At 54.7% G+C, this 22,599-nt stretch overlaps 2 protein-coding genes across 2 annotated transcripts in view; one reads left to right on the forward strand and one right to left on the reverse strand.

Moving 5' to 3' along the window:
* The window catches only part of SYDE1 (synapse defective Rho GTPase homolog 1), a 31,094-nt gene extending 20,167 nt beyond the window's left edge, over positions 1-10,927 (forward strand). Inside the window, exons 2-8 of the mRNA XM_034752142.1 lie at positions 241-1,164; positions 1,600-2,373; positions 2,726-2,949; positions 3,218-3,344; positions 5,029-5,195; positions 6,319-6,550; positions 6,904-10,927. Of these exons, the coding sequence (XP_034608033.1) occupies positions 241-1,164; positions 1,600-2,373; positions 2,726-2,949; positions 3,218-3,344; positions 5,029-5,195; positions 6,319-6,550; positions 6,904-7,337 (2,882 nt within the window). The 3' untranslated portion in view covers positions 7,338-10,927. The remainder of the gene's footprint in view (positions 1-240; positions 1,165-1,599; positions 2,374-2,725; positions 2,950-3,217; positions 3,345-5,028; positions 5,196-6,318; positions 6,551-6,903) is intronic.
* A 9,478-nt stretch (positions 10,928-20,405) lies between these two features.
* LOC117867178 (2-hydroxyacyl-CoA lyase 2-like) overlaps positions 20,406-22,599 on the reverse strand; it is a 33,919-nt gene continuing 31,725 nt past the window's right edge. The window contains exon 7 of the mRNA XM_034752005.1: positions 20,406-21,858. Within this exon, the coding sequence (XP_034607896.1) occupies positions 21,680-21,858 (179 nt within the window). The 3' untranslated portion in view covers positions 20,406-21,679. The remainder of the gene's footprint in view (positions 21,859-22,599) is intronic.

Below are 22,599 nucleotides of genomic sequence, written 5' to 3' on the forward strand. Positions count from 1 at the left end.
TTGGGCTGTGTGTGCTGGGAGAACACTTGGCGTGGTGGGTGGGTGTGTAACCACTGGGTGTGTGCTGGCTGTGGTGCGTGTTGGGTGCATACTGACTGTGTGTGCACTGGGTATGGTGTGTATGTGTATACGTTGGGTGGGCACTTGGTGTACGCACTAGGTATGCACGAGGTATGGTGTGTGTGTGCCCTGGGCATGTTCTGATATTAACCCTCCGCTCACATTTCCTGTTCCCCACAGAGTGCCCCTCCAGGATGCTGGACTCTCCCATGGAGCTGGAGCCAGGCTCTGGGCCAGAGCCAGCGTCTCATGACCTCGATGGGAGCTGTCGGAGAGGGGCAGCCATCACCGTGTCCAGGAAGCAGAGCTGGGCCAGGTTCTCATGTGGCATCCGGGACGTGCCATGTAGCTCTTACAGCAGGAAGGTGTCTGCCAGCCCCATGGCCTCGGCAGAGCTGCAGAATGAGGGTGAAGGGGTAGGGCCAGTTGCTTGTGGGCGAGAGACTGACGGGGACCCCCAGTGCCCTCTGCGACCCCAGGAACTGTTCTCCCCCACCCACACAGGGGAGCCAGCCATTAAGGATGAGGCCTGGCTTGTGGAGAGCCCCCCAGCCCCAGCGCTCCCCACCCCTCAGCCTGGCCTGGCCCTAGCGACCCCTGCCCCTCAGCCCGGCCTGGCCCCTGGTGATGAGGAAGCTGAGTCGATGTGCAGGTATGTGGAGCTTTGCAATGCTGTGAGGTCTGCCAGTCATGGCGCCTACTTGCAGAACCTGGAGAGGAGCAGCCGCCACTGGATCCTCTCCTCGGGCAAGGCCCAGGTCCTGGAGGAGTTGGCCCCCAGCGCCAGCACAGAGTTGAAGGAGGTGGGCGCCATGGGCAGCGAAGGGGAGATCTGGTACAACCCCATCCCTGAAGATGAGGACGTTGTGGGTGTCAGGCAAGGCACCGAGCCTGGCAGCTCCTGGAGGAAGTGGGGCAGTGGCACAGGGAGCCGGGAATCTGACAGGGATAAGGCCAGGCCCAGCAGGGCAGAGCCAGGTGATGAAGGGCCCCCCAGGAGCATCGCCAGGCAAGTGGAGAGCCCCAGCTCACAGAATACATCTACCCCAGCTGGGCCAGTGGGCCGAGGCGAGGAGATGGGTGCCAGCAGGACACAGGACTATGGTGAGGGGTGTGGTGCTAACAGGGTGTGTTGTGGGTTGAACAGCATGGCAGAAACATGAGACAGAGAGCTGCTTCCACGTGGCCCCACCATCTTCTGGTGGCAGACGCACTCTGATCTCATGAGCCCCTCCCCTCCCATGGCCCCCCTTTGCTGGTTCCCTGATCTCATGGGGCACCCGATCCCGTGGGGTCCCCCTCTTTCCATAGAGCCCCTCCCCAGGTCCCTGTTCCTGCATCTGCATCCCCACTGCAGCCTGGTTCCCTGTGTGGGATCAGCCACACTTTCCGTCCCCAGCAAGTCAGTCTTGGCTGCTCTGGGTCCCACAGGCCCTCCTCCCTGTAATGGCCCTTCCCTTCCATGCCCCAGATGAAGGGGCTCCCTTTCTCCATGCATGCCAGTGTCCACTGCCCGTCTCATCAGGTCTCTCCCCGCAGGGAAGTTGCCGATTTCATGTGTGAGCGTGGCTGTGGGGTTGGCTGGCCCATCCCCGCCGCTGAGCCCCAGCGTCTCCAAGAAGGGGCGCTCCCTGGGCAGGGTGAAGTCCCCGGGCACCGTGCGCCGCCTTTCCCTGAAGATGAAGAAGCTGCCTGAGCTGAGGAGGAAGCTGAGCCTGCGTAGTGCCCGGCCCCGGGGGCAGGAGCCCGAGGGCAGTGGCGGCACCTCACCCCAGGAGGCCCTCAAGGAGCCGGGGAATGTCATCAGCCGCTACCACCTGGACAGCAGCGTGGCATCCCAGCAGGGCCCACACCGTGCCAAGGCAGCCAGCAAGGGCGGCTACCTGAGTGATGGTGACTCCCCTGAGCTGCTGGCCAAAGCGGACAAGCGTGCCTGTCCCGGGCCAGAGGGGCATGAGCCTGGGGCCAGCTTGGACGTGGATGCCTTCCAGCCCTACAGCTCCTTGGAACAGCCACGCTGTGTGCAGCCCATCTCAGGCCTAGTCAGTGTCCACCTGCACGGTGTGGGGGACCTTAAGCCCCCAAAGGCTGAGTCCAGGGAGGTGTTCTGCGTCCTGCAGGTGGACGCAGCCCCCAAGGCGCGCACGGCCCTGCTGCCCTGGACAGCCCCCTTCCTCAGCCTCAACCACACCTTCAACTTGGAACTGGAGGGCGCCCGACACCTCAAGGTCATTGTCTTCTCCTGGGATCTGGCTACTTGCCGGAACCGTGTGTGCTGCCATGGCACCATTGTCTTGCCCTACGTCTTCAGAGGTAACGGGAGCAGCCAGTGAGGCAGGGGCTCTGGTGATCGGGAAAGGGCCTGAGAGGGGGCAGTGGCATCCAGGCAGGGGGCAATGCCCAATGGGGTTCAGATGTACAGGGCTCTGGGGGGCACATACAGATGAGCAGGGATCAGCGCTCCATGGGGTTCAGCTGGGCAGGACTCTGGGGGGCACCTACAAATGGGCAGGAGGCAGGGTCCAATGGTGCTCAGATGGACAGGACTGTGGGGGGCATAGGGCAGAACTAAGGGGGGGCAGATGCTGTGGTTTCCCAGCTGGCCCTTGCTGATCGTCCACATCTCGCTCCGGTCTGACATGTGCCGGTGCCCTCTGCTCTTCAGGGTGCAGGGCCCAGCAGCTGGCAGTGCGGCTGGAGCCGCGCGGGCTGCTTTACTGCAAGCTGACGTTGGTGGAGCAGTGGGACATGCCCAGCAGCCCCAGTGACCGGGAGCCCCGGGTCTTTGGCGTGGAGCTGCGTCACTTGGTGGAAAGGGAGAACACTGCCACCAAGGTGCCGCTGCTGATCCAGAAATGCGTCTCCCAGATCGAGAAGCGGGGACTGAAGGTGAGTGGTGGGGGAGGCGATAGTGGGGGAGTGGGCTCTGCAGGACACCTGGCACTCCAGTCCCATGCCACGCAGCTAACACAGGCACAGCAGGTACATGGCGAGGAGCCGGTGAGCACGGCTCCTGAACAGGCAGGATCCCAGCAGGCTGTGGGCTCTGTGCTGTCTTCCCTCTTTGTATCCCTGTCCCCTCCCTATGCTGCCCCTTGGGTCCTGGGACAAATGGGGAGGGCTGGGCTCTCCCGCTGACAGCACCTCCTCTGCCCAGATTGTAGGGCTTTACCGGCTGTGCGGCTCGGCAGCTGTGAAGAAGGAACTGCGTGATGCCTTCGAGAGGGACAGTGCAGCCGTGACGCTCTCTGAACAGCTGTACCCAGACATCAACGTCATCACAGGTCAGTGCCCAGGTACTCCTCACCCCCATGCAGCACCAGCACAGCTCCCAGATTGCCACCCCTGCACGCACACTCAGGCAAATCAGGAGGCTCACTGCAACACCTGGCCACTAGACCCCACTCCCCTCCCAGAACTGAGTGTAGAACCCAGGAGTCCTCATTCCCAGCCCCCCCGTTCTAACCCACTAGATCCCATTCTTCTCCCAGAGCAAGGTAAAGCACCCAGGAGTCCTGTCTCCTGGCCCCCCCTCTAATCCGGTCCAACTAACTTGATACCTTTTTGTGATGAGAGTACAAGTTTGGCTGATAAAGGTAATAGTGTACCTGTCATATACATAGAGTTCTGCAAGGCGTTTGACTTGGTACCCCCTGACATTTTGATTAAAAAACTAGAACAATATAAATATAACAGCACACATTAAAAATTGGCTCACTGGTAAGCCTCAAAATGTAATTGTAAAAGGGGAATTGTCATCGAGCAGGTGTGGTTCCAGTAGTGTCCCACAGGGACTGGTTTTTGGCTCTACGATATTTAACTTTTATTAATGGCCTGGTGAAAGAAAACATAAAATCATCACTAATAAAGTTTGCAGATGACACAAAAGTTGGGGGAGTGGCAAATACTGAAGAGGGCAGGTCACTGATACAGAGTGATCGGGATCGCTTGGTAAACTGGGCACAAGCAAACAGTGTGTGTATTAATAAAGCTAAATGTACATGTAGACATCAGGAACAAGGCCACACTCACAGGATGGGGGGATGCTACAGTGGGAAGCAGGGACTCTGAAAAAAGATCTGGTAGTTGTCTTGGTGGAGAATCGGCTGAACAGTGGCCGAAAGAGTCCTTGGATGCATAAAGAGCGGAATCTTGGGCAGGAGCAGAGAGGTTATTTTACCTCCGTATTTGGCACGGGTGCGATCCTGCTGGAATCCTGTGTCCAGTTCTGGTGCCCACAATTCAAGAAGGATGTTGATTAATTGGAGAGGGGTCAGAGAAGAGCCCTGAGAATGATTGAAGGATTAGCAAATATGCCTTACAGAGATAGACTTTAGGAGCTCAGTTTATTTAGCTTAACAAAGAGAAGGTTAAAGGGTGACTTACTTAGTCTATAAGTACCTACATTTGAAAGAAATATTTAATAAGGGGATCTTCAATCTAGCAGAGAAAACCGTAACACCCATCCAATGGCTGGGAGTTGAAGCAGACAAATTCAGATTGGAAATAAGGAGTATATTTTAACGGTAAGAGTAATTAACCATTGGAAAAAGGGTCGTGGGGGATTCTCCATCACTGACAGTTTTTAAATCAGATTGGATGGTTTTCTAAAAGCTCTGCTCTTAGAATTATTTTGGGACGTTCTCTGGCCTGTTATACAGGAGGTCAGACTAGATAATCATAATAGTCCCTTCTGGCCTTAGACTCTCTGAACCCACTAGACCACACTCCCCTTACGGGTAGAACCAGGTAGTCCTGACTCCTAGTCCCTCTGCCGTAGCCACTAGACCCCACTCACCTCCCAGAGACTGAACCCAGAAGTCCGGGCTCTCTGTGCACTCCCTGTAGTTTCTATAGGCTGCTCAGTGACGTGAGTCCTGTGCCGTCCCCCGAATGGGACCCAGGAAGGACCAGTGTGGTTGAGGTGCCTGCCAAGGAGCTGACAGAAGTCTGGCCTTTTTCCTGCAGGGATCCTGAAGGACTATCTGCGGGAGCTGCCCACGCCCCTCATCACCAAGACCTTTTACCAGGTGGTGTTGGAGGCCATGGCCCAGCGATCGCCCCAAGACATGCTTAGCAGGCAGAATGCAAAGGAGACGATTGCGCTGCTGGACTGCCTGCCGGAGATTGAGAAGGTGAGTGCCTGCCAGTGGGCGGAGCAGGGGAGTGTGGGCAGGTAGGAAAGGAGACCTGGCTGTGGAGCCAAGCCATGGTGCCCTTGGAGCAGTCCTGGGGGGCTGGTTGGTGCTGCTGCAACAATGTCACCATAGTCTGGCACATTCCCATCTCCTACGTGGGAGGCTGTGGTCAGCTCTGCCCCTGCCACACACATGGTGGCTGGGCATGTGCATGGCACAGCTCCAGGCATGGAGTCAGCACTGTCCTGCTGCACATGTGAGAGCCAGGCATATGCATGGCACAGATCTAGACACGGAACCAGCGCTGCTCCTGCCGCGCACACGGGGGCTGGGCACACCTGGCACTGCCACGGAGCCAGCGCTGCCCCTGCCGCGCACACGGGGGCTGGGCACACCTGGCACTGCCACCGGCACGGAGCCAGCGCTGCCCCTGCCGCGCACACGGGCTGCGCATGCCTGTCACAGCGCTGGATACATGGGGCTGGGCACTCCTCCGGCACAGCTTCAGGCACGGAGCCGCTCACTGCTGGGGCCTGAGACCCTGGGCGGCTTTCCAGGTTGGCTGCCCCTTGGGATTGAGGGATTTCACCGCAGTGAGATGAGAGGAAGTATCACAGTTCTCACAGACTAACCGATTTTAGGGCCGGGAAGGACCATTAGATCACCCAGTCTGACCTCCTGGGCAGCACTGGCCCTTACGTGTCACCCAGTTACCCCCATGTTGTGTATTGAGCCCAGTAACTTCTGTTTGGCTAAAGCAGCTCCCAGCCCGGCCCCAGCCTGGCTTTGGAGCCATCAAGAGATGGAGAATCCACCACTTGCCCTGGAGTTTGTGCCAGTGGTTCATCCCCATCCCTGGTAAACACTTGTGCCTGATTTCTAGTTTGAATTTATCTGGCTTTAGCTTCCAGCCACCTAGGCTTCAGTGTCAGGCCGTCCCTCCTTCCCCCAGCTTCTCCGAGTCAGGTACTTTCCCTCCAAGGAGCCTGGCAGCTGGGCACAGACTAAGGCTGTGATCTCTGAGGTACAAAAACGTGGGATTTCTGGGACGATCCTGAGCCCTCAAAACTGGGTGGGTGGGGCAGGGGCAGGGCCTGGACTGATGCTCCCCTCTCCCCAGGCTACGCTGACCGTGCTGCTGGACCATCTCAGCTTGGTGTCCTCCTTCCACGACTTTAACCGCATGAACTCCCAGAACATTGCCGTATGCTTCGGGCCAGTGTTGCTCAACCAGAATCAGGAGCCGTGGCGCCAGAGGGCCCGCAGCTACGCCCACTGCGAGGAGATCTCCAGTGCTGTTGACTTCAAGAGGCACATTGAGGTGCTGCACTATCTGCTGCAGGCCTGGCCTGGTAAGTGCAGCTGAGGGGAGGGAGTGTCTGGCCACAGGACTGCTGCGGGGTGGGGGAGAGTGCTGCGGGGGGCCTCCTGCAGGGTTGGGGGGAGAGCGCGCCACCGGGGGCCTGCTGCGGGGTGGCGGTGGGGGGAGAGCATGCCGCCAGGGGCCTGCTGCGGGGTGGGGGGAGAGCGTGCTTCTGGGGGCCTGCTGTGGGATGGGGGTGGGGGGAGAGCACGCCACCAGGGGCCTGCTGCGGGGTGGGGGGTGAGCGTGCTGCCGGGCCTTCTTCCCTTGGGATTGAAGCCCCGATTGGCCTGTCTGGCTGTGGGAGGAGAGCATTGTGGTAACTGCGATCTGTCTCCCCAGCCCCCTCCAGGAAAGGGTGTGGCGTGGAGGGCCGGGAAAGGGCCCAGTCCACCTGCCTGCGGCAGAGGCGCTGTCCTACACTGCGGCTGGACCTGCTGGAGAGCGAGGTGGTGGCTCGTCACCGGCCCCGTGGCCTGGAGAGCCCCCCCACCAACCGCTACGCTGGGGAGTGGAGTGTGTGCAGCCAGGAGTATGGGCTGGTGGCCGGGCCGGGGCACGAGGTCAACTACGCCGAGGTGGCCGGCAGTGAGAATGAAGTGCTGGACCTGCGGGAGGGGCTGGGCGGCCCCAGCCAGACGGTCTTCGTGGGGGACTTTGCCCTGGTTGACGACCCTGATGCGCCCTTCAGCCCCCGCCTGAACCTGAAGGACTTCGATGCCCTCATCTTGGACCTGGAGCGAGAGCTCTCCAAGCAGATCAACGTGTGCCTGTGAGTGGCCTGGCTGCTCCACCACAGTGCCTGGCTCCCCCTGCCCTTATGCTCCCTGGAACCATCCACATCCCCTGCCGGGCTTCAGTGTCACCAAAACACGAGCCAGGTGGTGGGAGCTGGGCACAGCCTGGGGCCTTGACGCCAGCAGGGGAGGTGCCAGGCACCAGATGGTGGGGCTTCAGCTAAAGAATTTTAGGCTCCACGCTCAGGCGCCTCTCCCAGCCCTGTAGCAGGCAGTGACTCATGCCGTCAGCCTTAATCCAGCAACCTGTCCAGGAGCAGGGGCCCTGAGCAGCAGGTACAGCGTACAGAAGGTGTTCTCATGCTCTCTCGTGGGCTCCAGCACACTCTGCCCTCGGGGCTTGGAGCTCTGGAGAGACCAACACAGTGCACGCCTGGGTGTGGCCGCCGAGCCCCCAGGGGCAGACACCCAGGTGTGGCCACCAAGCTCCCAGTATTAATAGGAACTCAGAGATTAAGCCAAAGCCATTTGGAGAGTGACCAAATTTGTGTAGCACTTGGCTCTCAGCTTTTTGATTTGCACAGCATGGATGGGGGCTTGGAGACACCAGGGCAGTGCTCCACCAGGCCAGTGTGTGGCAGCTCACTGAGGTTGGGGCTCTGGGGCTGGAATATGGACGAGGGGCTGAGCCAGCCATGGGGCTGCACTCAGGGTCACACTCAGCCTACCGTGGGTGACATAGTAGCTCTGTCTGGCTACAGGGCAGCATCACAGTCCTGTGTGACGGGCTGGGAGGAGCCTGGATCCTGGCGTTCCCTTGGCCTGGCTCTCTGCCCTGGGGCAATACCATGTGAAGGGAGCGCACAGGGCAGGGGGAGCGGCTCCCTCCTGAGCCTTCTCCTTGCCTCTGCATTTCAGAAGCCAAAGAATCAACCTGTGAGCTTGGCCTGTCCCCTGGCTGGGCTGGAGCAGAAGTTTGTGGGCACCGCTCGTGTGACCCTGGCAGGGGGCTTTCCAAGCCGTAGCAGCTGTGTCAATATGGTGCTTCACGCAGGCTAGTCAGGAAGGCAGCGCCAGGCCCTGGGCATGGCACAGGGGGCGGGTCAGGACCACCATGTACCTATCCCTCCCGTGGCATGTATTTCTGGTCAGCAGGGAGCCTCCAGGGGGTAACAGCCCTCCCAGCCCCTAAGGGTGGTGAGTTTTGATGCCCCTTCTAGCATCCCAGGTGGAGCCTTCCTTGCAGGTGGGAGTTTGACTTGGGTCTCAGGAAGATGGGTGTCAGGGCTGCCCCGGGGCTCTAGCTGCAGTGGGCTCAGTCTGGTCTGCTGTGGGACTGGCCTCGCAGTCAGTGTTTTGCTACTAAGTGTCACTTGGGTGGGGGGCAGCCTTGGGCCGGGAGAGAGCCAGGGCTAAGGCCTGTTCCTGGCCTCCCACCATCCCAGGCGAGGCGTCCCCCCTGCATAGTGTTAGAATATCAGTAAGGGTCCCTGACCTCCATCATGTGGGCTCTGCTCCGGGGCTGCTTTCCACAGAAGCCACAATCCACTGCACCCTGCCAGGGAGGAGGAGGGGCTGTGCCAGGCATGGCACCTCACTCTCAGCTTGCCATGGCATTAGTTAGTATCTTGATGCCATGTTTACATCCTCCCCCAACCTGACAATATTCCAGGCTCCCCCCAGCCTGGCTGCTGCCTCCAAGCCTACTCGGCTGCAGCTCTTGGTGGAACAGGGAGGGGAGACTAGGTGACCAGATGTCCTGATGTTATAGGGACAGTCCCGATTTTTGGGTCTTTTACTTATATAGTCTCCTATTACCCCCCCACTCCCTGTCCCGATTTTTCACATTTGCTGTCTGGTCACGCTAGGGGAGAATGGGCTGCAGCCCTGGGATCCCATGGCATGTGGACAGACCAGCATGAGCAAGCGAGTGGGGCCTGGAGTTCATTGTGACTGCTTCTCATGGGCATCTTTGGTCTCCCAGTCTCTGCCCCACCCTGGAGCCGGCGGCCACTGAGAATCCAGGGCCTGGGGTTGGCTGCCAAGGCCCCAGCCTGGGCTTTCCCTGCACCTGCTGTTCAGGCCAGGCCTGGCAGGGAGGCCTCCCAGGCACTCTCGACCGAGCAGCAGCAGGCACAGCCCTGGATGTGATCTGGAGGCCCCAGCTCACTGGCTGTCACCTCCACCTTCTGCATTACAGAGTAGGGGAAGCTAGTGCACAGGCTACACCAAGGCCCCTGGCTTCCATGCAGTGCCGCCACATTGGAGCTCCAAGCTGGGGCCCTGCTGGGGGTGTGTGTGTGGGGGGGGGTGTATGTGTGGTGCTCAGGGCTGGTGGTGATTCCCTAGATGTGCCTTTCTCCAAATGGATCCCATGAAAGGGCAACACATGGGCAGTCTGGCCCCAAGCTAAGCTCAAGGCATCACTTGCCCTCTTGCACCCAGGCCAGCTCTGGCATTTTCCTGGGCACTGCTGGGATATCCGAAGCTGCTGTGCCTTGCAGAGCCTGCACCTGCAGCGCTGATTTCAGGGTGCCAGGCACCTGGGCACAGCTGCCTGAGGGTGCTCACTGCAGGGCCTCATGGCAATGCACCCAATCCCCCCACACAACCACACTTCAGGGAGCCCGGTACTGGAGAGGCCAGCTTTATTTATAGTTCTTACTTGTGTATGTATGGTGTAGGGGGGTGTATACATGTTTGGGTGGGTGTGCAGTGTAGGGGGCGTGTGTGTGTGGTGTCAGGTGGGTGTACTTTATGTATATGTTTGCGTGTGTGTGTGTATGTATGTGTGGGAGGGCATAGGGGTGTGGTTTGTGTGTACATTTGAGGAGGTGGATGGACGTTTGTATGGTGTAGGAACATGTTTGTATGTGGTGCGTGTGCATGTTTGGGGGTGGTGGTTTGTGAGTACGTTTGTGAGTGGGATGTGTGTGTGTGTATGTTTATGTGTAGTGGTGTGTTTGTGTGTACATCTTTGGAGGTGGGATGTGTGTGGTATAGGAATGTGGTTTGTGTGTGTGTGTGTGTGTGTGTGTGTGTGTGTGTGCATATTCGTGAAGACTGGCTGCTCCGTGTGGGTATTTAACCTATGGATTTTCACAGTGTTTATCAAATATTCAGTTATAGGGGAAAAAAGCCTAGGGAAGGGGTAAAACCCTGACACTCACTCTTCCCCTCACTCCAGGCTCCAATAGAAATTCACCCCATCCCCTCTCAAAGCACAAGGCCCAGTACCCCCTTCTGAGCTGCTCTGGCAGGGAGGAAAAGTGCCCCGAGTTTGGGGGAGGTGGCCCTTCACCCAATATTAGCTTAAGGGAACCCACGTGAATGTGAAGGGAGGGCTGCAGTTTCTCCTCCCATGGATGAGTCTGGGACTGAAGAAGAGGGTCACAGCGGAGTGCCACCATGTTATAGAAGCAGCTTTGCTTGGGGGGCCCTGTCTGGGGAGAGGGCTGCATGGTCCAGCCATTCCCCCCGGTGCCTGGCACTCCCAGCCATGGGGAGTTGGGGATGGCTACTTATTGTGTGTATTAAGGAAATGCCCATGCCAGGGTGGGAGTCAGCATGGTACCTATGTATGCATGCCCCTGCCAACACCAGCAATAAAGGACACCAGCTACACCTGCTCTTGGGTGTGTGCGTTTGTGTGTGTGCGCATAGGGGGTGGGGGCCACATTCACCAGGGGAAGAGGGTGCCTCTGCCAGGGCTCCAGCTGCCTCCGACCCAGCTGTTATAGGTACTGAACACTCAGGCCATGGCAGCAAGGGCTGGGTGGGGTCAAGCTGGGGAGCTGGGCAGCAGCCTTGCTAATGTGGGCAGGAAGGGCTGTCCCCTTCATTGCCCTCCCTGGGGTGGCTGTAGGCACCAGCTTTGCCTTCCTATCTGCTGGGCCGTGTCACTGTGCTGGAGCTGGGGGTCCCTGCAGGCAGGAACAGTGATGTTTACTCCTGGGGGAATGCTGCACCAAAAATTTAAAAGTTCTGTACAGAATATTTTAAAATTCTGCATATTTTGTAACAATAACACAATGTACTCACATCAATTTCAACTATTTTGATAATTTAGTTCAAAGTACCTGTCAGCAACTATATCTGTAACAATACAGACAACAAATGAACTTCCTCCAGGGGTAGAGAGTTAAAGAAACCCCTACAACAAACCAATTCCTCTTCTCTCTCCCCGCTCCAGCTGGGGAGGACACACCCATACCCCCCTCCCTCCAGAGCTCAGCTGCGTGGTGCCCCCCAGTCCAGGCACCCACACCCCTTCTTCTGCACAGCCCAGCCATGCCCCCCCCCCAGCTTAGACACCCACACTTCCTACCCCCCAGAGGGAGAAACAACCTGATGCTGGGTCCAGGGCTTGTATGGAATTTCCTGCATGTCACCTCTTTCTAGGGTGACCAGCTGAGGGGAAGAAAATATTGGGACACATGGGGGGGAAGAGAAAAAACAAACAAACAGTGCTGCCCGCGGATATCAGGAAAAAATGTGTCCCAACCAAAGATCGGTCGGGACGTGGGACAGACACCGAAATAGCGGGATGTCTGCTTACCCTACCTTTTTCCTTCAGGGCATGCTGGGAACTGCAGCTGCTGCCCTTACTGGCAGCTAGCAGTGCAAATTCTGCAGGCACAAAGGAAATTCTGCACAGAACATTAATTCTGTGCAAATGCTGCATTGCGCAGTGGTGCAGAATTCCCCCAGGAATAGATGTTTCCACTGCTCAAGTGCTGTGTGGAGGCCAGCAAGGCCCCCCCCCTACTGGCCTCAGCCTAAAACTGCAATGTGGGCCAGTTGCTGCAGCTGGAATGGGCAGAAAGGATACACGGGAGGAGCACGGCCTGCCTCAGGTCATGCCTGCTGCTCTGGCAGGGGGAGCAAGGTACAACTGTTCCTCTCGGCATGGGCAGCTGGCTCCAGGCTCTGCCCCTGCATCAGAGACTATGGCCCCCTGTTTTGGGTGCTGGCTCTGCTGGCTTTTAACCCTTTGCCAAGCTAGATCACTGCCTTGCTGTGGGGCAGCACTGGGGCACCAGAGCCTGAAAGCAGCAAGGAGCTAACATTGATGGCACAATGAGAGTGCCCCTCATCCCAGCCTGACCTCCAGGAACTGGGCAAGAGTAAGAGCAAGTGGGCAGGGAGCAGCAAACCTGTGCTGGGGGAACAGCCTCTCCCCCAGCCCATTGAGCAGAGGAGCCCTTGTGCCCCACACCCCAGCCAGTCTCCTCTCCATTGCCCCACCACAGGCTGGGTGAGGGGCACAAGGGCTCCTCTGCTCAATGTGCTGAGAAAGGCATGGAAGGGAGGGTGGGGGACTGTGGCTCCAGCTGGGTAGAGCCCTTGGCCCAATTCTCCACCTGCCCATGCGGGCAAGGCCCTCCAGCAGGAGTGGCAGCTTAGGCCGGGGCTGGAAACTACAGCCCAGCTCTTGCTTGCTGACAGTAGGGACACCTGTGCCAATACCACAGACTCACAGAAATGTAGGGCTGGATCTCGAGAGGTCACCACATCCAGGCCCCTGCACTGAGGCAGGACCAAGTAAACGTAGATCATCCCTGACAGGTGTTTGTCCAACTTGTCCTTAAAAACTTCCAATGACGGGGATTCCACAACCTCCCTTGGAAGCCTGTTCCAGAGCTTAACTAATGTCAGCATGAGAAAGTTTGCTCCTACGTGACCAGAGGAACTAGCGAACAGGAGCAGCTAACAGGAGTTTTGCGAGGGAGTTCTCCAGATGAAGGAGGAGCGATTACATAACCCTTGGGGTAAGTTTGTTGTGTGTGTGTTTGTGGTGTGCTTGCTGCTTGACTGAAATATACCGTGTGGTCTGTTTGGGGAAACCATGTGCTGACCGTGTGTGTGCTGAGCCTAGGAGCCTGCTAGGCAAGACTGAGAGCTTCTTAATGAGGCTTTGATTCCTAAGCCCTTTAGCACCCATCAACCCTTAACTGGGTGTGGGGCTACTCAGGAAGACCAGAGCTTTAAAAGGCCCGAAGCGACCAGAGAAGCTAGGGAACACGAGCGGCTCATGGGAGTTTTGCAAGGGAGTTCACAGGGGGAGTATGTGTGTGTAGGGGGGAGAGTGCTAGATACACCATTCTTTAAACTTAAAGGTCCCTGATAAAAACAAATCCCCTGTGGACCCCCTGATAAAAACAAAACAACAACAAAAGGAACGAGCTTCTGGAGTAAAAAAGAGAATGCAAGCAGAAGTCCAGCAACCCTGTGGGAACTATCCAGTTTATTGCACCCAATGCAGCATATATTATTACCTGCCCTATGGGCAGGTGGCATATGTATGCATTCAGTGCAAGGAGCTCCTGGCCCTCAGAGACCATGTACAGGTGTTGGAGACCAGAAGAGTTGAGCTGGAGGGGCTACGGGAGACAGAGAGGTACACAGATGAGACTTTCTGGGGCATAGTACAATGGTCCCACCCCCGGTCTGACAGCCTCTGTGCTGTTGAGGAGGATGGAAAGTCTCAGGGAAGGAGAACATCTAACTGGAGCAGAAGGAAATGATCCCATAGTTGGGACCTTCCTTTCAGATGATGTTGTGGTTTCCTCTCGCGCTGAGGATACCTTTCCGGGGGAGGGAATTCCAATTAGGAAGAGACAGATATTAGTAATGGGCAATTCAATCATTAGAAACATAGATAGCTGGGTATGCTACTTACTGAGGTGTCTTCACTGTGGTAGATCAACTGCTGCTGTTCCCCCGTCGACTTCGCCTACGCTTCTCACTCTGGTGGAGGACCAAAGTCGACGGGAGAGCACTTGACAGTCGATTTATTGCGTCTTCACTAGACGCGATAAATCGAACCCCGGTGAATTGATCGCTCCGGAGGTAAGTGTAGACATGCCCACAGAAACTTGGTGGAATGAAGATAGTCAATGGGACACAGTAATACCCGGGTACAAAATATATTGGAAGGACAGAACAGGTCGTGCTGGTGGGGGAGTGGCACAATATGGGAAAGAAAACATAGAATCAAGTGAAGTAAAAATCTTAAATGAAATGAATCACTCTGTACCATAGAATCTCTATAACTATTTCCATGCTCTAATAGTAATATAGCAGTAGGGCTATATTACTGATCAGCATGGTGATATGACTGAGAAATACTCAGGGAGATTAGAAAGACTATTAAAATAAAAAACTCAATAATAATGGGGGATTTCAACTATCCCCATATTGACTGAGTACATGTCACCTCAGGATGGGATGCAGAGATAAAGTTTCTTGACACATTAAATGACACGCCAATGTGCAGAAAAATTAGCAAATATGCCAGGCGACCAGCTTGGCTCAACAGTGAAACCTTTGATGAACTTAAACACAAAAAAGAAGCTTACAAGAAGTGGAAATTTGGACAGATGACTAGAGAAGAGTATAAAAATATTGCTCGAGCATGCAGGGGTGTAATCAGGAAGGCCAAAACACAACTGGAGTTGCAGCTAGCAAGAGATGTGAAGGGTAACAAGAAGGGTTTCTACAGGTATGTTAGCAACAAGAAAAAGGTCAGGGAAAGTGTGGGACCCTTAATGAATGGGGGAGGCAACCTAGTGACAGATGATGTGGAAAAAGCTGAAGTACTCAATGCTCTTTTTTGCCTCGGTCTTCACAGACAAGGTCAGCTCCCACACTGCTGTCCTGGGCAACACAGTATGGGGAGGAGGTGAGCAGCCCTCAGTGGTGAAAGAACAAGTTAAGAACTATTTAGAAAAGCTGGACATGCACAAGTCCATGGGTCCAGATCTAATGCATCTGAGGGTGCTGAGGGAATTGGCTGATGTGATTGCAGAGATCATTGGCCATTATCTCTGAAAACTCGTGGCGACCGGGGGAGGTCCCAGATGACTGGAAAAAGGCAAATATAGTGCCCATCTTTAAAAAAGGGAAGAAGGAGAACCCGGGAAACTACAAACCCGTCAGCCTCACCTCAGTCCCTGGATAAATCATGGAGCAGGTCCTCAAATAAACCATTTTCATAGAATCATAGAATATTAGGGTTGGAAGAGACCTCAGGAGGTCATCTAGTCCAATCCCCTGCTCAAAGCAGGACCAACATCAACTAAATCATACCAGTCAAGGCTTTGTCAAGCTGGGCCTTAAAAACCTCTAGGGATGGAGATTCCACCACCTCCCTAAGTAACCCATTCCAGTGCTTCACCACCCTCCTAGTGAAATAGTGTTTCCCAATATCCAATAATATCCTAATATTTTGAAGCACTTGGAGGAGAGGAAGGTGATCAGGAACAGTCAACATGGCTTCACCAAGGGCAAGTCATGTCTGACCAACCTGATTGCCTTCTATGATGAGATAACTGGCTCTATGGATATGGGGAAAGCAGTGGATGTGATATATCTTGACTTTAGCAAAGCTTTTGATACGGTCTCCCACAGTATTCCTGCCAGCAAGTTAAAAAAGTATGGACTGGATGAATGGACTGTAAAGTGGATAGAAAGCTGGCTAGATTGTTGGGCTCAACGGGTAGTGATCAATGGCTCCATATCTAGTTGGCAGCTGGTATCAAGTGGAGTGCCCCAAGGGTCATTCCTGGGGTCGGTTTTGTTCAACATCTTTATTAATGATCTGGATGATAGGATGGATTGCACCCTCAGCAAGTTCACAGATGACACTAAACTGGGGGGAGAGGCAGATACGCTGGAGGGTAGGGATAGGGTCCAGAGTGACCTAGACAAATTGGAGGATTGGGCCAAAAGAAATCGGATGAGGTTCAACAAGGACAAGTGCAGAGTCCTGCACTTAGGACGGAAGAATCCCATGCACCGCTACAGTCTGGAGACCGACTGGCTAAGTAGCAGTTCCACAGAAAAGGACCTGGGGATTACAGTGGATGAGAAGCGGATGAGTCAGCAGTGTGCCTTTGTTGCCAAAAAGGTTAATGGCATATTGGGCTGCGTTAGTAGGAGCATTGCCAGCAGATCGAGGGAAGAGAGGAGCATTGCCCTCTATTCGGCACTGATGAGGCCACATCTGGAGTATTGTGTCCAGTTTTGGGCCCCCACTACAGAAAGGATATGCAGAAATTGGAGAGAGTCAAGTGGAGGACAACAAAAATGATTAGGGGGCTGGGGCACATGACTTACAAGGAGAGGCTGAGGGAACTGGGATTGTTTAGTCTGCAGAAGAGAAGAGAGAGGGGGGATTTGATAACAGCCTTCAATTATCTGAAGGGGGGTTCCAAAGAGGATGGATCTAGACTGTTCTCAGTGGTAGCAGATGACAGAACAAGGAGTAATGGTCTCAAGTTGCAGTGGGGGAGGTCTAGGTTGGATATTAGGAAACACTATTTCACTAGGAGGGTGGTGAAGCACTGGAATGGGTTACCTAGGGAGGTGGTGGAATCTCCACCCTTAGAGGTTTTTAAGGCCCAGCTTGACAAAGCCCTGGCTGGGATGATTTAGTTGGTGTTGGTCCTGCTTTGAGCAGGGGATTGGACTAGATGACCTCCTGAGATCTCTTCCAACCCTAATCTTCTATGATTCTATGACTGCATCTTGGAGCAGCTAGTCCTGCAATCCACAAGAGGAGAGGCAATTCTTGATTTAGTCCGAAGTGGAACACAGCATCTGGTCCAAGAAGTGAAGCTAGCTGGACCTCTTGGTAATATTGACTATGATATAATTAAATTTAACATCCCTGTGGCGAGGAAAACACCACAGCAGCCCAACACTGTAGCATTTCACTAACTTCCTCATTTTTGTGTAACAGATAAGATAGTGAAACAGTGCCAAAAGTGAAGTCCCTGCAAGCTGCACTGCATGGAAACTTTTTAAAGACACAATAATTGAGGCTCAACTTAAATATATATCCCAAATTAAAAAAAAACATAGTAAGAGAACCAAAAAAGTGCCACTGTGGCTAAACAACAAAGTAAATGAAGCGGTCAGAGGCAAAAAGGCATCCTTTAAAAAGTGGAAGTTAAATCCTAGTGAGGAAAATAGAAAGGAGCATAAACTCTGGCAAATGAAGTGTAAAACTATTATTAGGAAAGCCAAAAAAGAATGCAAAGAACAGCTAGCCAAAGACTCAAAAAGTAATAGCAAACTATGTTTTAAGTACATCAGAAGCAGGAAGCCTGCTAAACAACTAGTGGGGCTACTGGATGATCAAGATGCTAAAGGAGCACTCAAGGACGATAAGGCCATTGTGGAGAAACGAAATGTATTCTTTGCATCGGCTGAGAATGTGAGGGAAATTCCCAAGCCAGAGCCATTCTTTTTAGGTGACAAATCTGAGGAACCAGATTGAGGTGTCATTAGAGGAGGTTTTGGAACAAATTGATAAACTAAACAGGAATAAGTCACCAGGACCAGATGGTATTCACCAAAGAGTTCTGAAGGAACTCAAATATGAAATTGCAGAACTACTAACTGCAGACTGTAACCTATCATTTAGATCAGCTTCTGTACCAAATGACAGGAGGAATACTACTCAAGATAGTTAAGTCCCAGGCAGACTGCAAAGAGCTACAAAAGGATCTCTCAAAACCAGGTGACTGGACAATAAAATGGCAAATGAAATTGTATGTTGATAAATGCAAAGTAATGCACATCGGAAAACAGAATCCCAACTATACATATAAAGTGATGGGGTCTAAATTAGCTGTTATCATTCAAGAAAGAGATCTCGGAGTCATTGTGGATGGTTCTCTGAAAACATATACTCGATGTGCAGCGGCAGTCAAAAAAGCGAGCAGAATGTTGGGACTCATTAGGAAAGGGGTAGATAATAAGACAGAAAATACACCTCTACCCCGATATAATGCTGTCCTCGGGAGCCAAAAAATCTTACCACGTTATAGGTGAAACCGCGTTATATCGAACTTACTTTGATCCGCCGGAGTGCACAGCCCTCCCGCCCCGGAGCACTGCTTTACCGCGTTATATCTGAATTCGTGTTATATTGGGTTGCATTATATTGGGGTAGAGGTGTATCATATTGCCTCTATATAAATCCATGGTATACCCACATCTTGAATACTGCGTGCAGATGTGGTTGCCGCATCTCAAACAAGATATATTGGAATTGGAAAACGTTCAGAAAAGGGCAACAAAAATGATTAGGGGTATGGAACGGCTTTTGTATGAGGGGAGAATAATAAGACTGAGACTTTTCAGCTTGGGGGAATACGACTGAGGTCTATAAAATCATGACTGGTGTGGAGAAAGTAAATAAGGAAGTGCTATTTACTCCTTCTCATAACACAAGAACTAGGGGTCACCACATGAAATTAATAGGCAGCAGGTTTAAAACAAACAAAAGGAAGTATTTCTTCACATTACACAGTCAACCTGTGGAACTCTTTGCCAGAGGATGTGTGAAGGCAAAGACTAGAACAGGGTTCAAAAAAGAACTAGATAAATTCATGGAGGATAGGTCCATCAATGGCTGTTAGCCAGGATGGACAGGGATGGTGTTTGCCAGAAGCTCGGAATGAGCGACAGGGAATGGATCACTTGATTACCTCTTCTGTTCATTCCCTCTGGGGCAGCTGGCACTGGCCACCTTCGGTAGACAGGATACTGGGCTAGATGGACCTTTGGTCTGACCCAGTATGGCCGTTCTAATGTTCTAACATCCCTTGGTGCAGATTAAGCTCATTACTACTTCTCCTGCTTTCAATGGCCATGGAGAACCATTGATCACAGGCATTTTTAAAATAGCTCTTAACACATTTGAAGACTGGTAACAGGTTTCCTCTCAGTCGTCTTTTCCCAAGACTCAGCGTGCTCAGTTGTTTAACCTTTCCTCACAGGTCCGGTTTTCTAAATCTTTTATCATCTGTTGCTCACCTCTGGACTCTCTCCAGTTTGTCCACATCTTTCCTAACGTGTGTCAGCCTGAATTGCAGGTAGTACTCCAGCTGAGGCCTCACCAGTGCTGAGTAGAGCAGGACAATTACCTCCCATGTCTTACATATGACTTTCCTCTTCATACACCTCAGAATGATATTAGACTTTTTCACAGCTGCACCACATTGTTGACTCATATTCAGTTTGTGATCCACTATAGCCCCCCAGGTCCTTTGCAGCAGTACTACCACCTAGCTAGTCATTCCCCATTTTGTAGGTTTGTATTTGATTTTTTCTTCCTTAATGAACTACTTGGCACTGCTAATTTCGGACCAATTCTCCAAATGGTTTTGAATTCTAATCCTGTCCTGCAACGTGCTTGCAACCCCTTCCAGCTTGGTGTCAGCTGGAAATTTTATAAGCCTGCTCTCCTCTCTATTATCCAAGTCAAATACTGATAGTATCACACCCAGGACTGACCCTGCAGGATCCCACGAACGATGCCCTCCCAGTTGAACAGCAAACCATTGATGACTACTCTTTGAGGTACTGTCTTTCAGTCAGTTGTGCGCCCGACTCACAGTAAGTTCAGCTAGATGACATTTCCCGTTTTTGTATGAGACTGTCCTGTGGGACAGTGTCAAAAGACTGACTAAAATCAAGACACATCACATTGACAGCTTCCCCTTTATCCTCGAGACTAGAGGTGGGCAAACTACGGCCAGTGGGGCACATCTGGCTTGTGGGACTATCCTACCTGGCCCTTGAGCTCCCAGCTGGGAAGGCTAGCCCCCGGTCTGTCCCCTGCTGTCCCCTCTCCCCCACAGCCTCAGCTCACCATGCCGCCAGCGCTCTGGGTGGCGGGGCTGTGAGCTCCTGCCAGGCTACGCAGCTGTGTGAGCCACAGGGTGTAGTGTATTAAATTGCTCCCCGTAGGAATGTGCTACTTACGGAGCACCAGGACTTGCAGCAGGAAGTAGTACACTGTAAGTAGCACATTCCTACAGGGAGCAATTTAATACACTATACCCCGGTAGGGAACGCTATGCCTCCACAGACAGCCTGGCCCCCGCCCCCTATCCACCCCCTCCCACTTCCCGCTCCCTAACCGCCACCCCGGGACCCCACCTCCTATCCAACCCCCCACGCTCCCTGTCCCCTGACTGCCCCGACCCCTATTCACACCCCCGCCCCCTGACAGGCCCCACACCAATCCAACTGCCCCTGTTCCCTGTCCCCAACTGCTCCCTGGGACTTCCTGCCCCTTATCCAGCCCCCGCCCCACTCCTCACCCCCTTACCATGCCGCTTAGAGCACCAGAACTGGCAGCTGTAAGTAGTACGCCGTAAGTAGCACATTCCTACGGGGAGCAATTTAATATACTGCACCCAGCACTCCATACAGTTTCGGAACCCCGATGAGGCCCTCAGGCCCAAAAGTTTGCCCACCCCTGCTCTAGGCCACCAATCCTGTCAAACCACCATGTTAACCATTAGATGGCGCCCTTCCCACAGAGCAGCTATAGAGCCACACTTGGCCTGGTGCCATCATTCTCTTTATTGTTGGGGGAAACCCTGTGGGTGGAGTGCATGTGCTTGGAGAGAGAGAGAGGGAACCGCTCTGTTAACATCCCCATTAACCGCGGACCACCCCCACTGCATGACCACGCCACCTCACACTACGGCAATGGAGAGCTTGGCACCTGGGGCTGGGAGCAGCAGCACGCATGGCCCTCCCTAGGCTCCTAGGTGTGGCAGCGACTGGAGCCCAGCAGGGAAGTGGCGGTGCAATGGCAGCTCCTGGTGCTGGCTATGGGACTGGAGAGCATGGCGGTGACAGGCCTTGCCCAAAGCTACTCAGGCTGGTCAGCCAGGGAGCTGCCCTGGTAGCGCATCATAGGGCTTTGGGGGAATCACAGCCCTGGTGGATCTGGAGTGAATCCTGCCAGCTTTCCCTCAACCAAGGCTCCCAGCAGGGCCCAGCAGCTCCACTTCATCCAAAGATTAGGCCTAGGCCAGGCTCCTGCCCCAGAGAGAGTCATCAGCCAACGGCCCTGGCTTGCAGAGCTGGGCAACAAGCCCCCCCACCCCCACCCCTCAGTGCCAAGCCCCTCAGAAATCCAGCCCCAGTGCCCATCCCTAGGCTGCCCAGTTGGAAAGCAAGACCCCCTGCTGTCACCAGAACCAGATCCCTGCAGCTGCTCTCACTACTGGCAGGAGCTTGCCAAAGCACAATGCCCATCTCCCACAGAAGTAGGCACCTGCCCAGTGCTGAACTGAGAGAAGCTTCCTTGTCCCTGCTGCCCTGAGGCTCTCTTCAGGTTGATCCCTACTGGCCAGTGTCCTGGCACTGGTTACCTGTTGAGGGGCTTGGGTTAGGACCCCAGTCCCTGGTAGGCGTGGCTGTGTCAGTCTGCAGCAGCTCTGGGGCCAGAACGAGGAGGATGATCAACTAAACGCCGAAGGGAGTACTGTGCAGGTGTCTGTAGGGGGCCCAAGGCAGGCTGCCCACCCTGGCGTGGGCAGGGAGCACTGCCGGGCCTGGTCCCAGCCCTACACGGAGATGGAGCCCTCCCGGAAGCTGGTTCTGCCGATCAGGGCGTTGATCAGGGTGGGGTGTCCCTCCCTGCAGGCCTCCTGCGCCGCCTGGATGATGTTGTCCATGCAGGCCTCATCCTGGCGGCTGAGTAGGAAACCTTTCCCTCCCAAGCCTTCTGCCACCAGGTGGTAATCTGAGCAGGGAGGAGACCGGCTGTTAGCAATGCTGCTGCAGCGGGGCCTGGGCACGGCAGTGACAGCCCACCTAGGCCACTAAGTAGGCAGAGCTGGTTCCAGGAGGGTGGCCGCAATGGGCACACCAGATGTGAGTGGCAGGCAGAAGGGAGGGATGGAAGGCATGCTGGGGTCTGCAACTTCCAGGAATGCAGTGGAGAACACTGGCAGGGAAGACTGGGAGGGAATCCCCCAGCTCGTGGGGACCAACCGCAGAAGGAAGGGGCCGTTCAAAGTTCCCTTCCCCCGGGGAGCCCTGCTTGGGTGGGCAGAGCAGGCATCAGTGCTGGGCTATGAACCCAGAGGTGTGATGGGACTTGCACCAATTTGAACCTCCCGCTTTCCGTCCCTCGATGGGAGTGGCCTGCAGGAAGCAGCACACAATGGCTGCCCGCCTGGGGACTAGGGTGACCAGATTACCACTATAAAATATCGGGACGGGGGCGGAGCCAAAAGGGGGGGGGGAACAGAGCAAAAAAAAAAAGTTTTAAGGGGCCTGGGGCATTAGCAAGCCCTGCACGCTGCCCTCCCCGAGTCCCCGCGGAGCCTCCCGCCCCCTGGCCCGCCACGGGCTTATGCGGGAGTCCCCGCGGAGCCTCCCGCCCCCTGGCCCGCCACGGGCATATGCGGGGCGCAGTGGGTCTGGGCGGGGGCAGCGCGGAACGGGCAGGAGCCGGGGGGGGGGGCAGGGGCCGAATCCC

The sequence above is a fragment of the Trachemys scripta genome, chromosome 17 (assembly GCF_013100865.1).
Source record: "Trachemys scripta elegans isolate TJP31775 chromosome 17, CAS_Tse_1.0, whole genome shotgun sequence".
Lineage (NCBI taxonomy): Eukaryota > Metazoa > Chordata > Testudines > Emydidae > Trachemys > Trachemys scripta.